This window comes from Candoia aspera, chromosome 3, assembly GCF_035149785.1.
Source record: "Candoia aspera isolate rCanAsp1 chromosome 3, rCanAsp1.hap2, whole genome shotgun sequence".
NCBI classification, from domain to species: Eukaryota; Metazoa; Chordata; class Lepidosauria; order Squamata; family Boidae; genus Candoia; species Candoia aspera.
Window position 1 is genome coordinate 171727604 of NC_086155.1, and position 23171 is coordinate 171750774.

General features: G+C 37.4%; 1 protein-coding gene across 1 annotated transcript in view; it reads right to left on the reverse strand.

The window, feature by feature from the left end:
* TOX (thymocyte selection associated high mobility group box) overlaps positions 1 to 23171 on the reverse strand; it is a 243750-nt gene that overhangs the window by 116268 nt on the left and 104311 nt on the right. Inside the window, exon 2 of the mRNA XM_063299322.1 lies at positions 6122 to 6187. Within this exon, the coding sequence (XP_063155392.1) occupies positions 6122 to 6187 (66 nt within the window). The remainder of the gene's footprint in view (positions 1 to 6121; positions 6188 to 23171) is intronic.

Sequence of the window (23171 nt, forward strand, 5' to 3'; positions counted from 1 at the left end):
TAACATATGGCTGCGAGAACTGGACCATAAGGAAGGCTGAGAGAAGGAAGATTGATGCTTTTGAACTGTGGTGTTGGAGGAAAATTCTGAGAGTGCCTTGGACTGCAAGAAGATCAAACCAGTCCATCCTCCAGGAAATAAAGCCAGACTGCTCACTTGAGGGAATGATATTAAAGGCCAAACTGAAATACTTTGGCCTCATAATGAGAAGACAGGACACTCTGGAGAAGATGCTGATGCTAGGGAGAGTGGAAGGCAAAAGGAAGAGGGGCTGACCAAGGGCAAGGTGGATGGATGATATTCTAGAGGTAACAGACTCGTCCCTGGGGGAGCTGGGGGTGTTGACGACCGACAGGAAGCTCTGGCGTGGGCTGGTCCATGAAGTCATGAAGAGTCGGAAGCGACTAAATGAATAAACAACAATGACCATATTAAAACCAGTTAAAAGAATGAGAAATTCACTCACACATGATTAATATTAACTTTTAGACTACTATAATTTATGAAAATTAATTCCAAAGCTCAGATGGAACAATTTTCACATTTCAGGTTGTTAGATGTCTAAAGACTTTTGAAAATAATCAATCGCAGTGGGATCTATCTCCAATGTGTTCATTACTCCCTAATCCAATGTTTTCCAGATATACTGAACTTCATCCCACCAAAATGGCCAAGAGTCCTAGTCCTAGGAGATGAAGTTTAACACATCTAGAGGACTCAGAATGGATGACTATGTTTTTCACTTTTTCCCCTGACTTAACTCTGAAGAGAGTTCCATATTAGAAGAAAATGCTTGGTCCCATGAGTTGCTTTATTATATTAATATATGGATAATATTGCCAAGAGGTTCTTATAGATGACAGTGGAAAATTGCCACAAGGAGATAAGATCAAGAAATCTCTCCTATGTTAAAGGTTACTTCTCCTACAATGAAGTTTAGCTATTAATCAAATTGCTATATTTCTCTTGGAGAATACAGATATGAACATAGTAAAAATATTGTAAAAACTATTTGGAATGCACAGTTCTATATTAACATTTGTTGCTAAGAATACAATATTTACATATATAAAATATACACGCCCAGGAGCACCAGTCTTTTGGGATAAGCTAAAAGAATATTAATTTTAATGGTACAGTTATACTTCTGGCTTATTTCCAAGAATGGCTGTCTGTGGAAATCATTTCAAGTCTAGTATTACACTCTTTGCTTGCAGCAACATCACAAGAACAGTAGTGAGCCATATGTTGCTACTTAGCAACTTAGTACATAAGTCCCAAAGCATGTACTGATTTGAAAATTGAACAGAAATGATAATTGTCAAGTGATGCTGTAAGGCAAGTTGTCTTGGATTACCAAATTATACAGATGTTTAATGTTCTACTTTTCATAACTGACATATGTGTTTTTATTTATGTTAGCCTTAAGGTGATAAATTGATTTTAAAAGTCTTAAAATAAGACACAAGGAATCTTCCATTAATACAAACACATTCTAATCAACGTAAGGTATGTTCAGATCAGCTTTCCTTTTAAAGCATATGCAGAAATTCAGATCATGCATAACTGCAGAAATAGACTGCTAAAATATAATTATTTTAACTAATACATTTATTTAGTAGTATCTAATAAAATAAGTCATGGGTCCTATAACTAAAAGTCAGCCCACTTAGGAGTCTACTAAGCTAGATAATTTGTTTTCCTTCCCCCTCAGCACAACTGCCACCTTCTCACCTCATGAGAACAGTTCCTTAGAGAAATGGAGGAAGGAAGATGTCAACCACCACATAATTTTGGTCAGCTAGACTCTTACCCTCTGGGTAGCATCATGGTTTTTGTTTGTGTTATTTAGATTTATTTAGACCTGCCATATCTAGGCTGCAGACAATAATTAAATGGCAGCAAAGAGCATTTTCTGCATCACTTTACTGCCATCTGGTAGTGGTCCACAACTCAGATCCAGTAGCCCTAACATTCATTGCGTTTTTTATTTACAACTGATTAACAAGATGGTGGAGAGCGCAGGCACCATGAACAGCCTGTCCTCACATTAGTGTATTGTTTTTTGTGAATTCAACATCTATATGAGGCCACTGGAGGAGCTCATCCATTGCCATGGGGTGAGGTTATCATCAGTATGCTGATGATACCCAATTATACATCTCTGCCCCAGTGAATTAAGCAATGTCTTATCCCAGTGCCTGGAGGCTGTGAAGGCCTAGATGGGGAACAACAGGCTTTAGCTGAACCCTGGCAAGACTGAGAGGCTTTTGGATTTTGAGGCCTACCAGTTCTACGACTATGCCATCTGTGGTGCTGAATGGGGTTGCACTGCCCTGACTCGGTGTGCAACTTGGGGGTCCTGGATTCATGACTCCTGCTCAAAGAGCAGGTGGCAGTCATAGCTAGGAGGGCCTTTGCACAGCTTCAGGGGGCTCTGCCCACAGTCATGGCTAGGAGGGCCTTTCCTAGATCAGGGGGCTCTGCCCACAGTCACTTATGTCCTAGTCACCTCCCAACTGGACTACTGTAATGCACTCTACATGGGGCTGCCATCGAAGAGTAACTGAAGCTTCAGCTGGTACAAAATGCAGCAGCATGGGCAGTTATGTGTGCTTCTAGAACAACACCCATTACACCTCTGCTGTGCAAGCTGCATTGGTTGCCAGTCTGCTCCTGGGTCCAAATCAAGGTCTTGGTTTGAAACTTTAAAGCCCTTCATGGCATGAGACTGGGTTATCTGAGGGACCGCCTCTCCCTGATTATATCTGCCCATCCCGTCAGATCCAGCAGAAGAGGCATGCTACAGGTCCCATCTGCTAGGGAGCTACACTGGGCAGGTCCCAGGAGGCAGGCCTTCTCTGCCATGGTGCCTCCCTTATGGAACATCCCCCCCCCCCGCAAAGTGAGGCTGGCTCCATCCCTGTTGATTTTCCAGAAGTCCTTCAAAAGCTGGTTGTGCCACCAGGCCTGGGGGCCCCAGGGGACCGGCAAGATACTGAGGTGGCTCCATTGTTAACATCTGCTGCCTTCTCTTAGCTTTTGTGATTTTTAATTTTTTTTCTGGATAATTGTTTTTATATGTTAACTGTTTTATAGTTTTATTGTATGCCGTCCTTTTTCGTGAGATGGATGCCATATAAATTTGATGAATAAATAATGCCTCTAAGCCACTTTGGGAGGATAGTAAGGATTCTGAAAGGAGGTAAATAAAAAATAAATGCTAAATGGGTTAAATAAATCTGGATGTCCTTTTTGGGAATCCTCAGTCTGTTTTATATTCATGCATTAAAACATGTAACATGAGTAAGCTGCCTTTTTGCTTAACTGAAGAATATACAAAGTTAAAGATATGTACCATATGTAGAAGATCAGCAGAAGGACAATGACCATATTAGAAAATGCAGAGATTTACTCTTGGCTCTTTTAAAGGGAGACGTAATGATTCTCTGAAAGGTAGCAGCTGCTTTGTAACAGCAGCCATTCAGAGAGTTTGTACTTCTACAGTTTCAAACAAATTCAATTAGTCCTTGTGATTCAAAGCCCTGAAGGTATAAACAAGATGATGCCTAGTTGCTTTAATCTAACAATACTGCTAAACTTGTCAAGACAAGCTTTGGATGCAAAGGTTACACAAAAATACCTCCTCTTCCCAATTTTCACTCAAACAGTTCTATTCAAAATTACCAACAAAGCTTAGAGAATTCTCAGGTAAGCAAGTTCAATCATTCAAGTTCATTCTTTCAAAGGAACTCTTAATTGTCTCCCTGACTCCCTCCCTAATACTGAACAATATGATCTACTTTTGTAAAGGGTCCTTATGTTATAAAAGAAATACAGTGAAGTTATAATTAAAACATAAGTATATGCAGTAGCTTTAAAATGTTATGATTTCATTTATATTATATTTAAAATGCCATTTTCCTAGGAATTCAACTTCTGAATCAGATACTTATTAGAAAATTAAATTTAAAAAAATAAAACTACACTCTGGAGGAAACCATTATTTGATATGTTATATACTGCATTACTGGATCCCCTAGAACGGATTTGGCGATATTTTGATTAAAATCTGAGACTTGCATCCTTCCTACTTCCCGTAATAACCAAGGTAGCTTACAAATAAACAACACATCTACAAATAAATTACATACATCCAAAAAACATCCCAAAAACAACATCAGAATCACATTCTTGTTACTTAAATTTAGTCATAGAAATCTGGCTGCATTTTACAAATTTCTAATTACTTAATTACATCACAGCTATCTAGGACTTATAGCCATGTATACAAATATGAGAATTTGGTATCTTGACTTGGCCAATTCTAGAAAACAGCACATGTATTCCTACTTAAACATTTGAGGGCCTTAGATATTTCTAACAGGAATATTAACTGATATCCCTTCAATTCACTTCATTTCCAATTATTTTCAGCTTTTGGATAAAGTTGTTGCACACAGGCATGCCAAATTTAGATGTTCATAAGCCCATTAAATTGCATGTGTATAGTGCATGGTACAGCATGAAGAGCAATGTGAACTATCAATATGATACAATTAAATGGCTGCTCTTTTCATCTATCCTTCAGCATGGGCATCAATGCACATTCATGAACAGTAACTGATACCAGTGCATTGTCTGCATGCAAATAATTAAATATTTTGCTATAACTAAATAGGTCTTGGTTTGACCATTGTCTAGATGCACACTGCATTACATTGCACCATAGAAGAATGTGGGGAATTAAACTGACCAATTTTTTAAAAGAATATAATTTTATCATTTGAGTGGCAGGTACAGTACTGTCACACTGATGGTTTATAAGTGTTTTACTTGCTGTGGTTTTCATCCTCATTTGTTATTCCATGACTTACAGAACATGCTGTAGAATGGGGCCAAGAGAGGTATGCAATTTGTACTGATTCTTCCTGGGTCATATGCCATACTACATTGAGTTATTTATTATCTTGAACTTCTTAATGACTTTTGAGCCAAGTTACTGGATCAGGACTTGGATGTACTATATTTCAGCAATTCTACTCTTTCTGAATGATCAATCACTGAAAGTAGTGTTGGGGAGTTATTGTTCTGCCCCATGGGAATTACACAGTGGGTTCCACAGAGTATTTTATCTCCTCCGGAAGTTGCTACAGCATCAGACGTCATCAATATACAGAAGCTAATCACTACTTTCCATCTAATTTAACTGAAAGAGATGTTCTGAATCAGGTGTTAATCAAACGTCTGCTTTGATATTCTGTCTTTTATGTACTGCTGCTGTGATTCCATCTTACCAACATGTGGTTGAGAGGATCCTTTCCCAACCCTTGATGTTAAAAGGCTGGGTTCTTCCAGTGACATGATACAGCACGAACAAAACAAATCACACACTGCATTAACAATGTGGTGATTGTCTCTACTTCAAGGGACTGAAGGAGGATATATATTTTAATGACTACTAGACATGGTAAGCCAATAGAGGTATCATATTCAAAACCATTATGCTACTATATACTGTCCATTATCAATGGAAGGAGGCTATTGCCTTTACTCTCCCTGGTATATTCACATCTGATTAACTATTTCATGACTCATATTTCTGGATTAGGGGGATCTTCATCCCAGGCCAGCAAGCCTCTTCTGAATAAGAGAAATAATGGATTGGAAAGCATTTAGATAGCATATATGCTCATTTATGACAGTCTCCCCACCCAGTTTGAATCAGCCATCTTGTCAAATAGGCCGGCATACAATAGTAAAGGAATCTATGGTACCTGTAGCTGACAATGATTAACTTGCCTGCAGTTAGATAAACAGATAGCAGGCACCTGTAAAGACTACTTCCTAAAGGTATAACAACTGTTTGGGAACGATCATGCTGGCAAAACAGCTGCTTCCATTCTGCAGCACAAACAAGGTAGTGTCTTCAGGAACTGCCAACTCTGGTGCTTTATCAGTGCTATCTCATTAGCTAGAAACAAGGCTTAAATGCTTTGTTTATAAATTATGATTATTTCTGATTGCAGCAGTTACTGATAGTGCCACTCATTTGCAATGCAATTCCTTGAATTTGTTTAACTACAATTTGAAACAAGGCAGAGAAGATTAATTAACCCACCTGGCTGGCTGGCACATACTCCTGGCTCGGCTCTGTCATACTCATATACATGTTTTCACCGTCAAACTGCAAACAGAAAAAAATAAAATATAAATCAACAATTTTTAACGTTTCTAGCATAATGTGATAGCTATAATAAAAGAAATTACAGCTTGGTTTGAAAGGCTGTTTCTGTTGTCATCCTTATTGACCCTGGATGTTAGTGATTAGAAGTAATTAGTGCTCTAGTAATTACAGTAAGCAATGAATGGTTTCTTTTCATCTCCAATCTGTTTTAAAACAAAATGGCTCATTTTCAGTACCATGGATATATACTGCTGTTGGGATAATGTAAAATGTGGATTGAATATTTTTGACAAGGAAAAAGTAACATAGAAAAACAGTAAATACTTTTTAATAGATTCTGAATTTTGGTGTACCCAAAAATAAAATCAACCTGGTACTGTACCTTAATGGACTGCCAATTTAGAGAATAAGGAAAAACATTAAATGTTTCAGAAGGCAAATTTATATTAACAGTTAAACAAAGATGAGGAATAAAACAGAATTTGTTCTAATGGTATAAAAACAAATGTCTATATTGTTATAATTGAAATTACCATGCCAGAAAAATAAGATAATTTATTTTTTTCCCTTAAATAGAGATTTATGATTGAACTCAAATGACACAAAACAATTCAGCAATTAAAGTGATGGCATACAATTCAAAATATAAATGTTCTTCATGCCTACTCTAATCTAAATTTACTAGAGTGACAAGAGAAAACATACATGGCAGGTGATTAAATATATATTTTGCCCAATACCATCAGAAATATTTTTGGTATACCTCAAACGTTCCTAATATTGCAGAGTACCACCCCCTAGATGCAATGAGTTATTTGCAAAAGGAATAACAGTGCAATGAGTTCCATAAAGGATTTTCAGGATAATTGTGCTCTATTCACACAAGATTGACCAAACCTATCTGATCTTCCCTATATATTAATGGACAGGAAAATCAGAACTAAGATATACAGTCTGGTTTTCAGAAGTAAATCATGGCCAAGTAAGATGCCCAGAGCAGTATATATGTTGTTTTTCTTTATAAAATTACAGAAGATTCCGCTCTTCAACTATTTTTGTAAAAACACTGAAGAACCTATATCTTTACTCCCTCTTGTAACTGAAATAATTCCCTGACCCAGGTTGATAAGAATCTTTTTTTAAAAAATCCCATTGGAAGGATATTTTCTAAAACTATTCTCTTTTGTAGAACTGTAAAAAAAAAAATTAATCTTTTAAATGGCGAGAAGGCTGGCAGGCTGTCTTACCTTTTCAACTTAAAGTAGAGACTAAACCAGAACCTTTGATCAATCAGTCAACATTGAAGCATTCTGTATGACTTTGCTCCAGTCTACATATTGGCTCTCCAGCTTTACTTGCCACAAAGTGGGTGTGCACCACCAAGGTAGAAATAATGAAACAGAAACAGTGTACCTGGCTGAGGTACAAACTCTGCATTATGCTAAATATACAGTGTGCTGCTGGGCCTTGCTTTTATTCAAAGGTAATCTCATAGGGAACACCATGCATTGGTAATGGAGGTTCAGATTCTTTCTGTTCCCAGATATGTTCTGAAATCCTACCAATATTTCTGTGTCAAACATGGATCTTGGGAAAAAAACAGACATGGAAGAAAAGGAAGTAAGTGAAAGAAAGGAGAGAGAGAGTTGAATGATAACAGGAAGAGGAAGTGTAGGTCCTGAATGAAAAAGTATCAGAACTGCTTTTATTAAATAGGCAAATATACCAGCAAAATGAATGACAAGTGGAAGTTAGGAAAGAAGGAGTGGAAGGTACTTGGAACACAAGTTTGTTTGTTTTTTTAATCTGTCCCAGAGTGCCCCAATGCTTGGGATGATAAAGTGAGAGAGGCTGCAGATGAAAAAAACAATGCATATAAAGAATAGCTGCTGCAGTCATATTTGGAACAAGCATATATGTATGTGTGTGTTTATGTACCATATGTGTACCAATTTATATGGCCACTCATCTTGCAGTAGTGATCCTGAGTGGCTAACAGACTTAAAAACACAAATACAATAAATAATAATAGATATAGAGAGTGGCAACTGAGGACAGCACAAATCATTAGCAGATGACACATCCGTCTCACTGGCCAAATTGAAGGATATATGAGGAACGTTGAAAAGAGGAATTGAGATGAATCCAATATATATTAGTGTACAAGAAATAATTATGAAAAGGAAGTCATAAATGCTGCCAGTATGTTGGAAATTTACTTCCTGAAATAATGTAAAACAAGCAAATACTCTAGAAAAGAACATATTCTGTGTAGAATGCTATATAGTGCTATTCATTTATTTTTACTGGCTATGAGAGTGGAAAATGAAACTAGCTAGCAGGGTTGACTCATAAAGGATGCAAAAGCCTCCAGTAACAAAATTGAAAAGGGCAAAATTATACAGGATCACTAAACAAGAGTTACCCTGGTCATATTACAGGTCACAAATTAGCAACAATGTTTGGAAGGATGTAAAGTCCATTGACTCTAACAGTTGTTTTCTAGGATCATGACAGTAGAAGGAGAGAGAGTACTTATGTGGATAGACAAAGAACTATAAATGATACAATTCCTGACAAGGCAAGGCAGAATATAAACAGAAGGCAGAAGAAGTTAGTTACTTGTATCAAAGTTCTTTGAGTGATCATTTGTGAATTCACATATAGACTTTTTTTTAATCTGTGAGGCAGCACTGTCTGTAATACTCATGACTAACCATTACCCCACTGAATCCCTTTATTTCCTGAGACTAAAACAGGGAATCCAAGATGAATGTTGCAATCATCCAGCATTGAGTATTACCCCTACAACAGAAGAGTAAGTTGTATGAATTCACAAATGATCATTTAAGAAGTTACTTAAGTAACTACTTACTTACTTTCTGCAGTTCACACGTATGGGAAAATTCCTAGCTTATTAAATGAAGGAGGGACTGGTACTCATAAGGTGACTGAAGAAGGACTTCTCTTCCATGGGCTGTGTTTCTTTGACAGAAGAAGCCCTAATAGTAATGCCAGATGAAAGTGGAAGCTGGTCCATGTAACTTCCCTGCATAATTCTGGTAGAAAAAAAGTCATGTAAAAAGGCTGCAGATGTTGCTCTAACTTCTGTAGAATGACTATGGATCTGGAGAGGGCATAGTTACTTAGCTAACTTGTAATGAAACTTCATGACTGCAACTATCCAGTTGGAAAAATGCTGGGGAGAAAGAAGATGCAAGTCCATTTGAAATGATACATTTTGGTACAAGAAGAAAACAAATGCTTTTCAAACATTCAGGGAATGGAGTGATCTCTCAGTCAGTTTTAAGGGACTAGAAAAAATGGTAGGAAGTATATTGTCTTGTCCTGAATGGAACACAGACTTTGACTATAGGAGAAAATACATAATTGGATAAAACAATACTTATTCTCTGTGGATGTGAAAATACAGATCCCAACATAAAGAGTTCTCAAAATATAATTTCAAACCTAGGATGAATGTCAAACTTGATGAATTCAACACAGAAGGCAGTTGAAACAGTCCCTTCTTGCATACTCCACAAAGCCTGCGCATTTAGCTGCTGTACATAATAGACTCTTGTGGAAGTCTTTAAGAAGCCAGGAAAACTACATTTATCCTAGGCCTAAGGAAGGCCAGGATCATATCCTCAAAGCAGGGAGGCAAAGGCAGATCATGTCAGGAGCTCCCTCCCATTCAGGAGCTCAGCTGCAGCTGCTTTCTCAAGCAATCAAAACATGACTAAGGACTAAATTTTACTGTAAGCAGATAAGAAGCCAAATAAGATAATTGAATAGCACAGATTGATAACAAGAATACAGTTAATGTATAATGTAATGTATAATATAATGTAAGGAATACAGGTTCAAACTGTTAAGGTGATTTTTTTTTAATGCCTCTCTCTGGCTAATTTGAATCTGGCTTTCTATCTCTCATTCCTCTCTCCAGAAACATCTCCACATTCTCTGCATTCTTTCCAACAATTGTAGAAAGCACATCATCTTCTACCTGAAGCTTTGCTCTTCCCAAAGCCCTTATAGATGAAGGCTGTATTCTAGACTTGTTCCAAATGGATGGACAGATAAATGGAAATATGGACATCAGGTCCATCTGGGGAGCTGAAGATAATCTTGATGAACCAACCACTGCAGCAGAGGAAATCATAATTGTCAAAGCCACCACAGAGTAACAAGGATACAGTTGGCTGAATCTCTACACAACTTTCTGAAGATCCTGGTTAACATCTTCATTCTCTGATATCTCCTACTGAGCTCTGCATAATGCAGAGTGAGGCAGAGATTGAGATTCAAGGGGAATTGGAAGATTGTAGGGTTAAAATCTCATTCTTGATACAGGATAAGATGAACAACTTTGGATAAGAGGCAATGGAAAATCTGAACATAGGTCTGAAGGTTATTCTAAAGGAGTATCCTGAGATTGTGGTGAGTGAAAAAGAGACCCATAGTAATCTTCTGGTGTGAGCTATAGTCATGTAGTCATGATACTTGGATGAAAGATGAAAAGAATATGAAACCGAAGGACAGCACATGGAGTAGCAGACAACTTTGATCTTGGTTGATATCTATTTTTTTTCTTTTGAAATCAAGCCTGAGAGGAAGAGTGGGTGGCCTGAATCAGCAAATACTGCAAGAGAACTGTTGGTAAAATTGAAGACTGATGGGCTGATGAGTACAGGGACCATTACCAGAAGGGTTATCAGATCCCCTTTATGTTGTTTCTTTTATTTTCAATCTTATTAGGAAAGGTTAGGATTATTCTTTTAGCACATTTTGGCCATTACCTTTTTTTATATAAGAATTTTATTAGATTTAAAGCATAGATAAGAACTACAAAAAAGGAAAAAACTAGAAAAAGAAAAAGACAAAAACAAAAAAGGTATGAAAACACAAGAAGAAAAGAATTTTAAAGATTATATAAAGAGGTGACTTCCAACTTTTAACAGCAAAAATATACAGCAATTTCCATAATCAGTCCCTTACTCTATATTAAACCAAAATCACATTATTTCTCTAAATCATTCCATTCGCACATTATAAAAATCACTAAATATAATTGCTCCCCTTATATTAAAAGAAAAAGAAATATATAAACCTCCTAATCAACTCCCCACCCAACATTTATTTATTTCCTACCACTATTCTAGACATTTCTGTCCACTATAATAAAGATCAAACTAAAAAACATATAAATTGTCTACTCTTATAACTAATACTACAGTTATGACAATCTTAATCCTATTAAACCTAAAACCAAGCATTTATTATTATACCTTATTAATCTTAATCCAGATCATTAAAAAGGAATGAAGTCAAACAGGCCTTAAAAGCAATCCAAATGATCATTCTTAAATCTTTTCCCATTTCAAAATATACCAAAGCATTTACTCATCCTCACAGTACACACAAAGCATTTTTCATTAAAAAAATCAGACAGCCCAACTATCCCACTTAAAAACTGACTTCTCAGCAAAAAACCTCCCATAGAGAAAGACCTCTTCCTTCCCATAACATTCCATCAGAAAAAACAATTTCATTTATAGTTTGCAATTCAATCTGTCCCTTTAATTCCTTCAACTCCACAATCTGGTCGTTGTCTGGCAATTCAACAGAAGCCTCAATCTCACTGTCAGTAGAAATATTTCCATCGTTGTTGAGCTCTTCAACTTCTTCCATGACACATTTTAGAGCTGATGTTTTCTACAATGACCCGAATATCTTGCATAATAAGTTGACAGGAATCGAAAAAAGTCTGTTTAAGTTCACAACAGAACTCTGAGAGCTTGAAATCCTCCATGTCTCAGGCAGTAGATTATGGTGCCCCCTACATACTTAACTAGCAAAAGTAGGAGTTAGTGGAAAATTTCCAAGATGTTTACAGAAGTGAAAGTACATTAACAGGCAACTCCCCAGGGAAAGTGGCAGCAGAAAGCTGAAGGTTCGAAGCAGCAGATTCAATGTATAGGAAAATATTAAATTCTTCGAATTCAGTGCAGAAATAATAGCATGGAGGCAATTATTTATTCTCAATTCTCCTTAGTATTTAGATGGGAAATGAGCCAAAACTTAAGAAGATTTTTAAAAATTAATCCCAAAATAATGATAAGCACCAAGAGAGATCACTTCTCCTTGCTGCAGAAAGCCTCTCTTAGGGTACGTAAACTTTAAAAAATATATAAATTGGGTAATTTAGAAATGGGGTGGCCGGTCTTAGCGTTCCTTTAAGGCTACAATGCAGCTTGGAAATGGTGGCTTCCCAGCGTCTCTTACCAGATTAGTATGCATGCTGTTTGTGATCTTCTGGCTGCAAGGCACCCTTCTGGAGGACAGATGGGATAATTCTGAGGGATTTCTGTGCATGAAAATGTTCCAGGGCTTCAGGAAAAACCTGCCTGAGCCAAAAAACAAAATAAAACAAAACCCTGCCGCGTTGTCAGTTCTGGCCATGGGCACAGCTGTTCAGTCCCCCATGTCCCCACTGGAAGTCCACATTTTGGCCATTATCAACTGATTTTCCAGATGTTAATAGCAAAGCTAGAATCCTGGACGTGTCAAGTAGAAGTGAATCTCAAATATGTTCATGATGGAGCAATTCCTAAGAACATATGTAATATGACAGAACTGTGGAAAAACTTGAAGGGGCTATAAAAGCTTCAGAATCTACCAATCTTGCTCCCGAATAGTGACTTGTAGAAAAAACATGCAATCATACTGAGCCTGCTTGGTAAACTCTTGGCAGTGCTTACAATAATCCATTGAATGAATCTTCTCAAGGCAGAAAAGGCATAGGTTGAATCAATCTGAGGAGGGAAATTTGCTACCTCAGTGCAAGCACTTACAGAATGAGGCCTTCAAGGCCCTAGTTCTGAAGCCAGAAAGAACTTGAATTGGGTCAATAATCTGTCCTATAAGCCCTCATGTGCTGTAAGGGAATGTGGAGATGATTAGGAGTTGGGCGGCATATACATTTAAAAATGAAAAAAAAAATGAAAATGGAAATGACTTTGAAGAAATGGATGAACCATTAAAAGAGGGAAAATGACTACTCAGTCCTGGAAGAGTGTGAGAAAAAAATTCAAAATAACCCTACCTTGATTCTATTTGGTTTAAGATGGGCAGAGGGAGATTCTGGCAGGTTTTCAAGTTCCTATTCTTGTATTTTATAACAATAACATGGCATTCCTGTAATCCTTGCAGTAGATGTTTTGCAGAAGTCTGGGCTGACTTCTGCAAAATTTATTTGTTTGTTTGTTTGACTGATTGATTTCTATAGCCTCCCATCTCAGCAAGTGACTCTTGACAACATTCCATATATTCATATTAAATAAAATACAATGAAATGAAGAAAATAAAGGATTGTAGAACAACTGAAAAGCTCCAGAATGAACATCCTATTATTGTGGGGACTGAAATTCAGGAGAGCTGTACCCAATTATGCATGCTAGAGATCAAGTGGTACTTCCACCAAGGAATTCTATATATTCTAGAACATTCTGAATGGACTCTCCGTGGTGCAGATTATAGGCTACAATAATTAAAGAACCAGATACAACTTTTATAAAATACTGATTGTGCTGGCAACTAAGCTGCTTAAAGAAGGACGTTTTAGCTCAAAAGTTTATGGAACTGATTAGAGGATCAGTAGAGAGAAGCAGATGAGCTAAGTTGCATTCTTACTATGGAAAAAAAACAGATATGGACATAAAAATAAAAGCCCAAGAGTTAGGGGAAAGCATGTATACATACATGGATGTCCTCATACACAGAATGAAGAGTCTCATCAGGGGGGCTGCTGTCTATGGGATTACTGGTATAGAAACAATTGGAACAGTGGGGAACCTCTCCATGGAAGAACCTGGTAAATTATTTAGTGAAATTTCACAATGAATAAGGTTATATTTGAGGACACATCAGGTGACTATGCATAATCACTCTTAATGGGCTCCATCAATACAGTCAAACCAAACATTCCCTTATTGTAATATTATTTTAATAAACTATAATACTACTATGGCTGTGGTTCAGTATACACAGTAATGTTTTTAGGAGAGAAAGACACACACCCTCAGAGATTTGGGTGCATGCAGACAGCATTTATATATTTATCCTTAAGAAGTCAAAGGGTACTTTCACATGACCTTATTTCACCTCCACAATCCCACCGAAGCATTGTTACACTGGCCATGTGATTGTTTTCACTCCTTCTGACCTTGAAATGCAGGGAACTGGCAGGGAATACTGTTAGCCGATCAGTCTTTGCTCCAGCCAACCAAAAGGAGAGTGCAAAAATAATCCTGTGCCAACTAAGCTATGGCAGCTCCTGGAGTAACAAAAATCCCTTTGCCCCTACTCCACACAGAAAGGAATGAATCTGAGGTGTTGTATGACCATTAAGACCTTTCTGTACATACTCACAGCCAAAGCTGTGAAGGTAGCATGGCATTACTCTTTTGCCCCATAAAATTCAGCACTGTGAATTGCAAAACAGAACTTTGCAACTGAGTAGTACCACAGCCAAGCTCAAAGAAAACTGGATCAGCTATTCATGGAGCATGATGACAAGGGAACAGAGCAGCGCAGTGAAATACACTGAAGATGCCAAATTTCACATTCATTTTATTTACAGAGTTGATATACTGCTCCACTCTGCTGAGGCTCTAAGTGGTATATACCAATAAAAGTAAGAATAATACAAGAATAATAAAATAACTATAGATAGTAACATCAGTCAAACCATCTGGCACTGAATACTTTCACCATAATTCATTCAGCAAAGGCCTTCTGGAACAGCCAAATTTTTACAATTCTCCATGCAACTGCATTGCATCTGTTGATATATGGGACCCTCCGCAGGCATTCTCTCTTCACTGAGATTGGGTAGTAGGGCCTCAAAATTCTGTCAAAAAACTTCATGATCAGAATTGATACAGTAAAAAAAAAAGCCCTCTAATAAAATCTCCTAATTAGTTTACAGAGCATGACTACAAATATAGTATAATGTTACCTGGGAGAAAACTCCACTGAATTAAGTGATGTGCCTATATCAGTTTAGTTTGTAAAACAATATTCAGTTAGATAGTATGTGAATTTCATTTAGAGATAAAACACAATTTTAAGCTGTACTATGAAGTAATAACAGAAGCAAGGTAAAAAAGTACCTATCCATTCATCATTATTTTTCTCACTTTTTGAGTTCCTCTATGCTGTTACAACACAAAGTAATATTTGAAAGTCATGTTATCCCTCTATTTGCTTGCTATAGCAGAGTCTGAAGCTTGAGCAAATAAAATTATTCCTTCTGCCCTGAAAAAAAGTTGTAAGTTCCTCAGTTGAAATGATTAGTATCTGTTTTCCATACTTTACAAATGTGAATATACAGAGCAGCAAACTTTTCTGGAAAAGTTCAATGCACAATAGGTAGGTTATTTTAACTCAAGATTTTAATTCCATCACTGTTAATACTGTTTTGATACACTTAAACTCCAAAGCCAATTCCACCACCACTATCATTACTAATAATATTGTTGTTCGGATGTGTCTGGCACTGCCAAATATAGCAGGATTTATTGGGCTTACCAAGCAAAATTAAATTAAAATTAAAATTAAAATTATTAAGATTAAAGATAGACATTCTGGGCGTCAGGGAACTGAAATGGACTGGAATGGGCCACTTCACATCAAATGACCACCAGATCTACTACTGCGGACAAGAGGACCACAGAAGAAATGGAGTAGCCTTCATAATTAATAGTAAAGTGGCTAAAGCAGTGCTTGGATACAACCCAAAAAATGATAGAATGATCTCAATTCGAATTCAGGGCAAGCCATCTAACATCACAGTGATCCAAATATACGCCCCAACCACAAATGCTGAAGAAGCTGAAGTAGAGCAGTTCTATGAGGATCTGCAGCACCTACTGGACAACACGCCTAAAAGAGATGTTATTTTCATCACAGGAGACTGGAATGCTAAGGTGGGCAGTCAAATGACACCTCGAATTACAGATAAGTATGGCCTGGGAGAACAAAACGAAGCAGGACACAGGCTGATAGAATTTTGCCAAGACAATTCACTCTGCATAACAAACACTCTCTTCCAACAACCTAAGAGACGGCTTTATACATGGACTTCACCAGATGGACAACACCGAAATCAGATTGATTACATCCTTTGCAGCCAAAGGTGGCGGACATCTGTACAGTCGGTAAAAACAAGGCCTGGAGCTGACTGTAGTTCAGATCACGAACTTCTTCTTGCACAATTTAGGATCAGACTAAAGAGATTAGGGAAGACCCACAGATCAGCTAGATATGAGCTCACTAATATTCCTAAGGAATATGCAGTGGAGGTGAAGAATAGATTTAAGGGACTGGACTTAGTAGATAGGGTCCCGGAAGAACTCTGGACAGAAGTTGGCAGCATTGTTCAGGAGGCGGCAACAAAATACATCCCAAAGAAAGAGAAAACCAAGAAGGCAAAATGGCTGTCTGCTGAGACACTAGAAGTAGCCCAAGAAAGAAGGAAAGCAAAAGGCAACAGTGATAGGGGGAGATATGCCCAATTAAATGCAAAATTCCAGAGGTTAGCCAGAAGAGATAAGGAATTATTTTTAAACAAGCAATGCGCGGAAGTGGAAGAAGACAATAGAATAGGAAGGACAAGAGACCTCTTCCAGAAAATTAGAAACATTGGAGGTAAATTCCAGGCAAAAATGGGTATGATCAAAAACAAAGATGGCAAGGACCTAACAGAAGAAGAAGAGATCAAGAAAAGGTGGCAAGAATATACAGAAAACCTGTATAGGAAGGATAACAATATCGGGGATAGCTTTGACAGTGTGGTCGGTGAGCTAGAGCCAGACATCCTGAAGAGTGAGGTTGAGTGGGCCTTAAGAAGCATTGCTAATAACAAGGCAACAGGAGACGACGGCATCCCAGCTGAACTGTTCAAAATCTTGCAAGATGATGCTGTCAAGGTAATGCATGCTATATGCCAGCAAATTTGGAAAACACAAGAATGGCCATCAGACTGGAAAAAATCAACTTATATCCCCATACCAAAAAAGGGAAACACTAAAGAATGTTCAAACTATCGAACAGTGGCACTCATTTCACATGCCAGTAAGGTAATGCTCAAGATCCTGCAAGGTAGACTTCAGCAGTTCATGGAGCGAGAATTGCCAGACGTACAAGCTGGGTTTAGAAAAGGCAGAGGAACTAGAGACCAAATTGCCAATATCCGCTGGATAATGGAAAAAGCCAGGGAGTTTCAGAAAAACATCTATTTCTGTTTTATTGACTATTCTAAACCCTTTGACTGTGTGGACCATAACAAATTGTGGCAAGTTCTTAGTGGTATGGGGATACCAAGTCATCTTGTATGCCTCCTGAAGAATCTGTATAACGACCAAGTAGCAACAGTAAGAACAGACCACGGAACAACAGACTGGTTTAAGATTGGGAAAGGAGTACGGCAGGGCTGTATACTCTTACCCTACCTATTCAACTTGTATGCAGAACACATCATGTGACAAGCTGGCCTTGAGGAATCCAAGGCTGGAGTTAAAATCTCTGGAAGAAACATTAACAATCTCAGATATGCAGATGATACCACTTTGATGGCTGAAAGTGAAGAGGAACTGAGGAGCCTTATGATGAAGGTGAAAGAAGAAAGTGCAAAAGCTGGTTTGCAGCTAAACCTCAAAAAAACCAAGATTATGGCAACCAGCTTGATTGATAACTGGCAAATAGAGGGAGAAAATGTAGAAGCAGTGAAAGACTTTGTATTCCTAGGTGCAAAGATTACTGCAGATGCTGACTGCAGTCAGGAAATCAGAAGACGCTTAATCCTTGGAAGAAGAGCAATGACAAATCTCGATAAAATAGTTAAGAGCAGAGACATCACACTGACAACAAAGGCCCGCATTGTTAAAGCAATGGTGTTCCCTGTAGTAACATATGGCTGCGAGAGCTGGACCATAAGGAAGGCTGAGCGAAGGAAGATCGATGCTTTTGAACTGTGGTGTTGGAGGAAAATTCTGAGAGTGCCTTGGACTGCAAGAAGATCCAACCAGTCCATCCTCCAGGAAATAAAGCCAGACTGCTCACTTGAGGGAATGATATTAAAGGCAAAACTGAAATACTTTGGCCACATCATGAGAAGACAGGACACCCTGGAGAAGATGCTGATGCTAGGGAGAGTGGAAGGCAAAAGGAAGAGGGGCTGACCAAGGGCAAGATGGATGGATGATATTCTAGAGGTGACGGACTCGTCCCTGGGGGAGCTGGGGGTGTTGATGACCGACAGGGGGCTCTGGCGTGGGCTGGTCCATGAGGTCACGAAGAGTCGGAAGCGACTAAACGAATAAACAACAACCAAGCAAAACTAGCTTTCTTCTTTATTAAATGAAGCTGATTGCATGATTTGACAAGACAGTAGTTGATTAATATTAACTTTAGTCTTTTGTAGAAGGTAAAATGATTGTATGTGGGAAGCAAATATGATCCTCTAAGGCTAATTTCACCCAAACATGTTCAATAGGCGAGCATGTAATAACTTAATGCTTTATATAAGTATTAAACTGATGTAAGCATCTGTAACTGTCAGTCCCTGACTGTAATAGCATTCAGTCACTTCGGGTTTTTTAGTATATAATTTTTATTAAGGATTTTGATTACAATAGCAAAGTCTAATACAAACTAAAGTTAAAGAAAGACAAAACAGTAAGAAAGAATAAAAAGTGCAAGAAAAAAGAAAAATAAAGAATAAAGAATATGATAAAGAAAAAGAAAATATATAAAGAAGTGACTTCCAACCTTCATCACAATAAGAATAGACAAATTTAGTAACTCTTCACCCTCTATAAGGTTATAAGCAGGTATCTCTTCATCTTATATCCCATCCCTTATCTATGAACAAATCCATAAAACATCAACTTTTCAATCCTGGTGTCAGCAAAAAGCCCATAAAGGGCTGCCAGAACTTTGCAAATATGTCTTATTTTAACCTTGATCAAATAAACTAACTTTATATTCCTTCCTTTTACTTCTAACAGTCTTAATCTTTAGCTCACGTGGGCATCTGGCTTAACAACTGCTTCACTCAATGACCAAGATTCCAGTATCAATTGTGGTCATTAATCAAGAACTACCTGTATTTATTTTTAATAATTCCAAAATCTTATAGTAAAAGTCAATATTACAAATTTAACTGGACTCTTAATCCATTTGTAAGTTTGTTAGATCAAAATCTTATTTAGCTCTTTGTTTATTTCAAATTCTTTAAGTTCTTAACTTGTAATTAATTTTTTTTTGTTCAGGGTTGAAGCTAAACTTACCCAGCAACTTTTCAAACTAGTTGTTCCAAACGGCTGTAATAGCTTTAAGATGGTTAATAGAAAATTTCCAAAAGTGATTAGAAAGTGAGGCTTGTGAATTTAGTGTCCTTTAAAAGGCTCCAGCACATCTGTGAGCAAGATGGCTAATCCCTTCATCTCCTGGCGCTCAAACCCATGGAAGACTACTGTCCTGTAGTCTCCTCATGAGGAGCAGCAGTCCGGAGCATGTGGGAGATCTCCCATCCTTCCCTTGCCTGGAGAGGTTCCAAAGAACTAGTCTGCTCACCAGTTCTCTGGTCTTTGCTGTGGTCATCAACTCCGCTTTCACAGAGGTGTCTTCAGCTTGCCATGCCTCTCCTGGAAGTCATAGCATCCAGACACTTTGGATAGAAGGTTTGAAACAATACAGTTCTGACAAATGACCTTATAAAAGCTTTTCTTCAAACAAATACTACCAACTTCCATTGTAAGAAGCTGTTATAAAGATGTGGTAGATTTCAGAAATGAAGACACCTTACTTTCTGAAATACTACTTCTTTTTTTCTTTATTCTTGAAAGAATATTCTTCAAAAGCATTTAAAATTTCAATGCTAAAATTAAAGCTTTTCCGGGAAATCAAGTTATTTACTGTACATCTTGCATATAAAGACATATAAAAGTTCCTAATAATTTTAATATAATTTTATAATTTTCTCTATATAATGTTACATTATAATTTGTATAATTGTATAATTATAATTTTGTATAATTTTACATCCAATTATTAGGTATCAAGTAATACCTAATTAGTAAGCATGATTTATGCTATGTAAAAGTAGCAAGATCCCTGAAATGGACTCAGTTACTATTATTTTAATCTCCCATTCAAAGTCATGATTGATTCATGTGGCTCATTTCCCCTTCTTTCATGAACATTCTCCCCTTCTTACTGAACATTTTTTTATAAAGAGGAATATCTCAACAGGAAAGGAACCAGCAGTCAAGAAATATGCTGCAAACTAGCACTTGGTAAGATAGCAACAAAGGCCTTTGAAAAGATTCAGATTAGAATTGTGCAAGCAAAGGTTTTCCCCATAGTTTATGGAAGCAAAAGCTGGATGCTGAAGAAGCAGGATAGAAAAAGCATATATTTTGAACTTTGGTCTTGGAAAAGACTTCTGAAAATACCATAGATAGCCAAGAAAACCAACAACTGGATCAGAACAAATCAATCCAGAGTTCTCAACTGAGGGACAAATGACCAGGTTTGAATTAGCATATTTTGGACACTTATGTGAAAACCGAACTCCCTTGAGAAATCCATAATCCTGAGAAGGATAGAAGGAAGTAGAAGAAGAGGAGGACTAGAAGCAAGATGGATGGACTCTATTACAGCAGCAATGGGTTCACTGTTGGAAGTGAAAGGGTCAGACTGGACATCTATTATCTTGGAAAAGGTCTATCTATGTGGTCACTAAGAACTGACACTGATCTTATGGCACATAATCCATCAAATCTCACCCATGCAGTGAAGTTTAGTACAAAGTGTATGTCAGGTATAGGTATAGGTATAGGTACATGTATATGTGTGTGTATCCAAAGAACATACAGTGGAGCATAAACACATAGAGATTTATTTGCATTTTCAAATTATGGTTGTGAAGGGGTTTGCTTTATTTTTAGCATATATTATTAGTAAAATACAACTCCCCAAAAAGCTTTTTAAGTGCAGTTATTAATACAACAACAAAGCCCAGAAGCAGAAAGAATAATTTCTAGGATCTCTAATAAAGCAAATGGTGAAATTTGCAAGTTAGAAAAGGTAAAGTATGGATAAAGCCAAGACAGATTGCAGAAGTAAATCATCTACTCATTAGGCTAAAGGAGGAAAAAAATGATCTTATTATAGAAACCATTACAGCTCAAAACAGAACAGCTCTGTAAATGATACATCATTATAAAACTGAAATTCTCTTCTTCTAACTTGGCAGCACAATACATGATTTGCACAATAGCCTGAAATTTCCAGAGAGGTGAAGAAAAAAGGCCACATGTAAGCTCATTTCTGGTAGTGCTTCTAAAAATCCTAATTTTCATAATCGAAGTAGAAACCTTCTCATATCACATAGAAAATTAAAATGTCATTGTTATTAGACTCTTCAATACCCTCGATACAAATACTTATTCTACTGTATCAAACTCATTAAAGAAAAATCACCAGTATATTAGCCCCCTTCCCATGTTACCCATGGGAGGCGTACTCTGAAAGAAGGAAGCAAATCCAGCCACCATCTTTAATAGGCTGTGCCTCCCTCTGCGATAGGCTTAGTCTGATGATGCCAGGGGCAAGACCATAGAAGCCACCCTGTTACCTGCTGCACCACAGCAGCAGAGTGTGTAATTGGGAACAATAGATGGGTATTACATTCACCTTGCTGTAGGAATGAGTGCATGCTTTTGCACTGGCCTGGTGACTCTGCTCAGAAAGGAGCCCAAGAAGGCAAACGCTGAATCATTATTTGATAGCTAAGTCAGTGCAAAATGGTATAAACGTAAATCTGGAAAATTAAACATCCTTTAACTGATAATTCAAGTTTCCTGAATGAAAAAAGCTGATTTCCCCCCCAAAAATCTTCAAATCATTCCATTAAATATTTGAAAATCAGCTTGAGGGATAACATCTATCATATAAACTACCAGTGCAAAACATTAATTTTCAACATATTCATTTTATTCCAAATACAAAGTTAATACATTCAATTCTGCTACTATTTTGAATAATAGTGTTTTAAATTTGTTTTAATGTTCTAGAATATTTTTAAGTCCACAGTCTTGATTTGGCATTAATGATTTCCCCTGAACGCCTCAAGTAGCTGAAGAAAAGGACAAATTTTAATTTGCTTTCAACTGCTAGGGCTAAAATGCAGTTTATATGTATTTTAATTCACCAATAAATGCAGAGTGCTGTCTCCCCCCCCCCCTTCATTGTTTGCAACTCAAATTAACTCATTCAGCGTGTAGATCTCTGGCAAAACCAAATGCCTGGTCAAATGTGCAATATAAGTGGGATAAATTTTAAAGCCATACAAGAGAGGTCAACCCAGACTTGGCTTATTACTTGTACCGCTGACATTAGTTAATGCAACACTTGAGAGAGGCTGTAAATCTCTTTAGTTTTCTGCCTTGAGTTGCATGTGTCAGTGCCTGGCTGAGTTCCAGAATTATTGCCATCCCTCTGTGTAGCATACAGCCTCAATGGAAGATGCAGCACTGAACACAGCAGGGTAACACAAGCAGGATCCACAAAGTAGAGAAGGAGGAGAAACTAGACAGAGACATAGTCAATATATCAAAGGCATCACAGGATGTGCTACCACATCATCTTGTGTGATGCAGAGGTGAACAATGCTCTCTCTGTGGGATTTCGTCTTTTTTGACCCCCAGGGTTAAATACATTTTTAAAAGACTGCTAGAGTCCCAGAACTCCAAACAAACATTTTATTGAAGACAGAATTAAATGTAAGAGACATATATTTGAAAGGGACAATCAACACTGAAGCTACTTCCCCATTCAGATGGAGACACTCAGCCTTCTGAGGCTTGTTAAACCTCACATACTTGACTGTGACTATCGCACAGAAATAGGTATT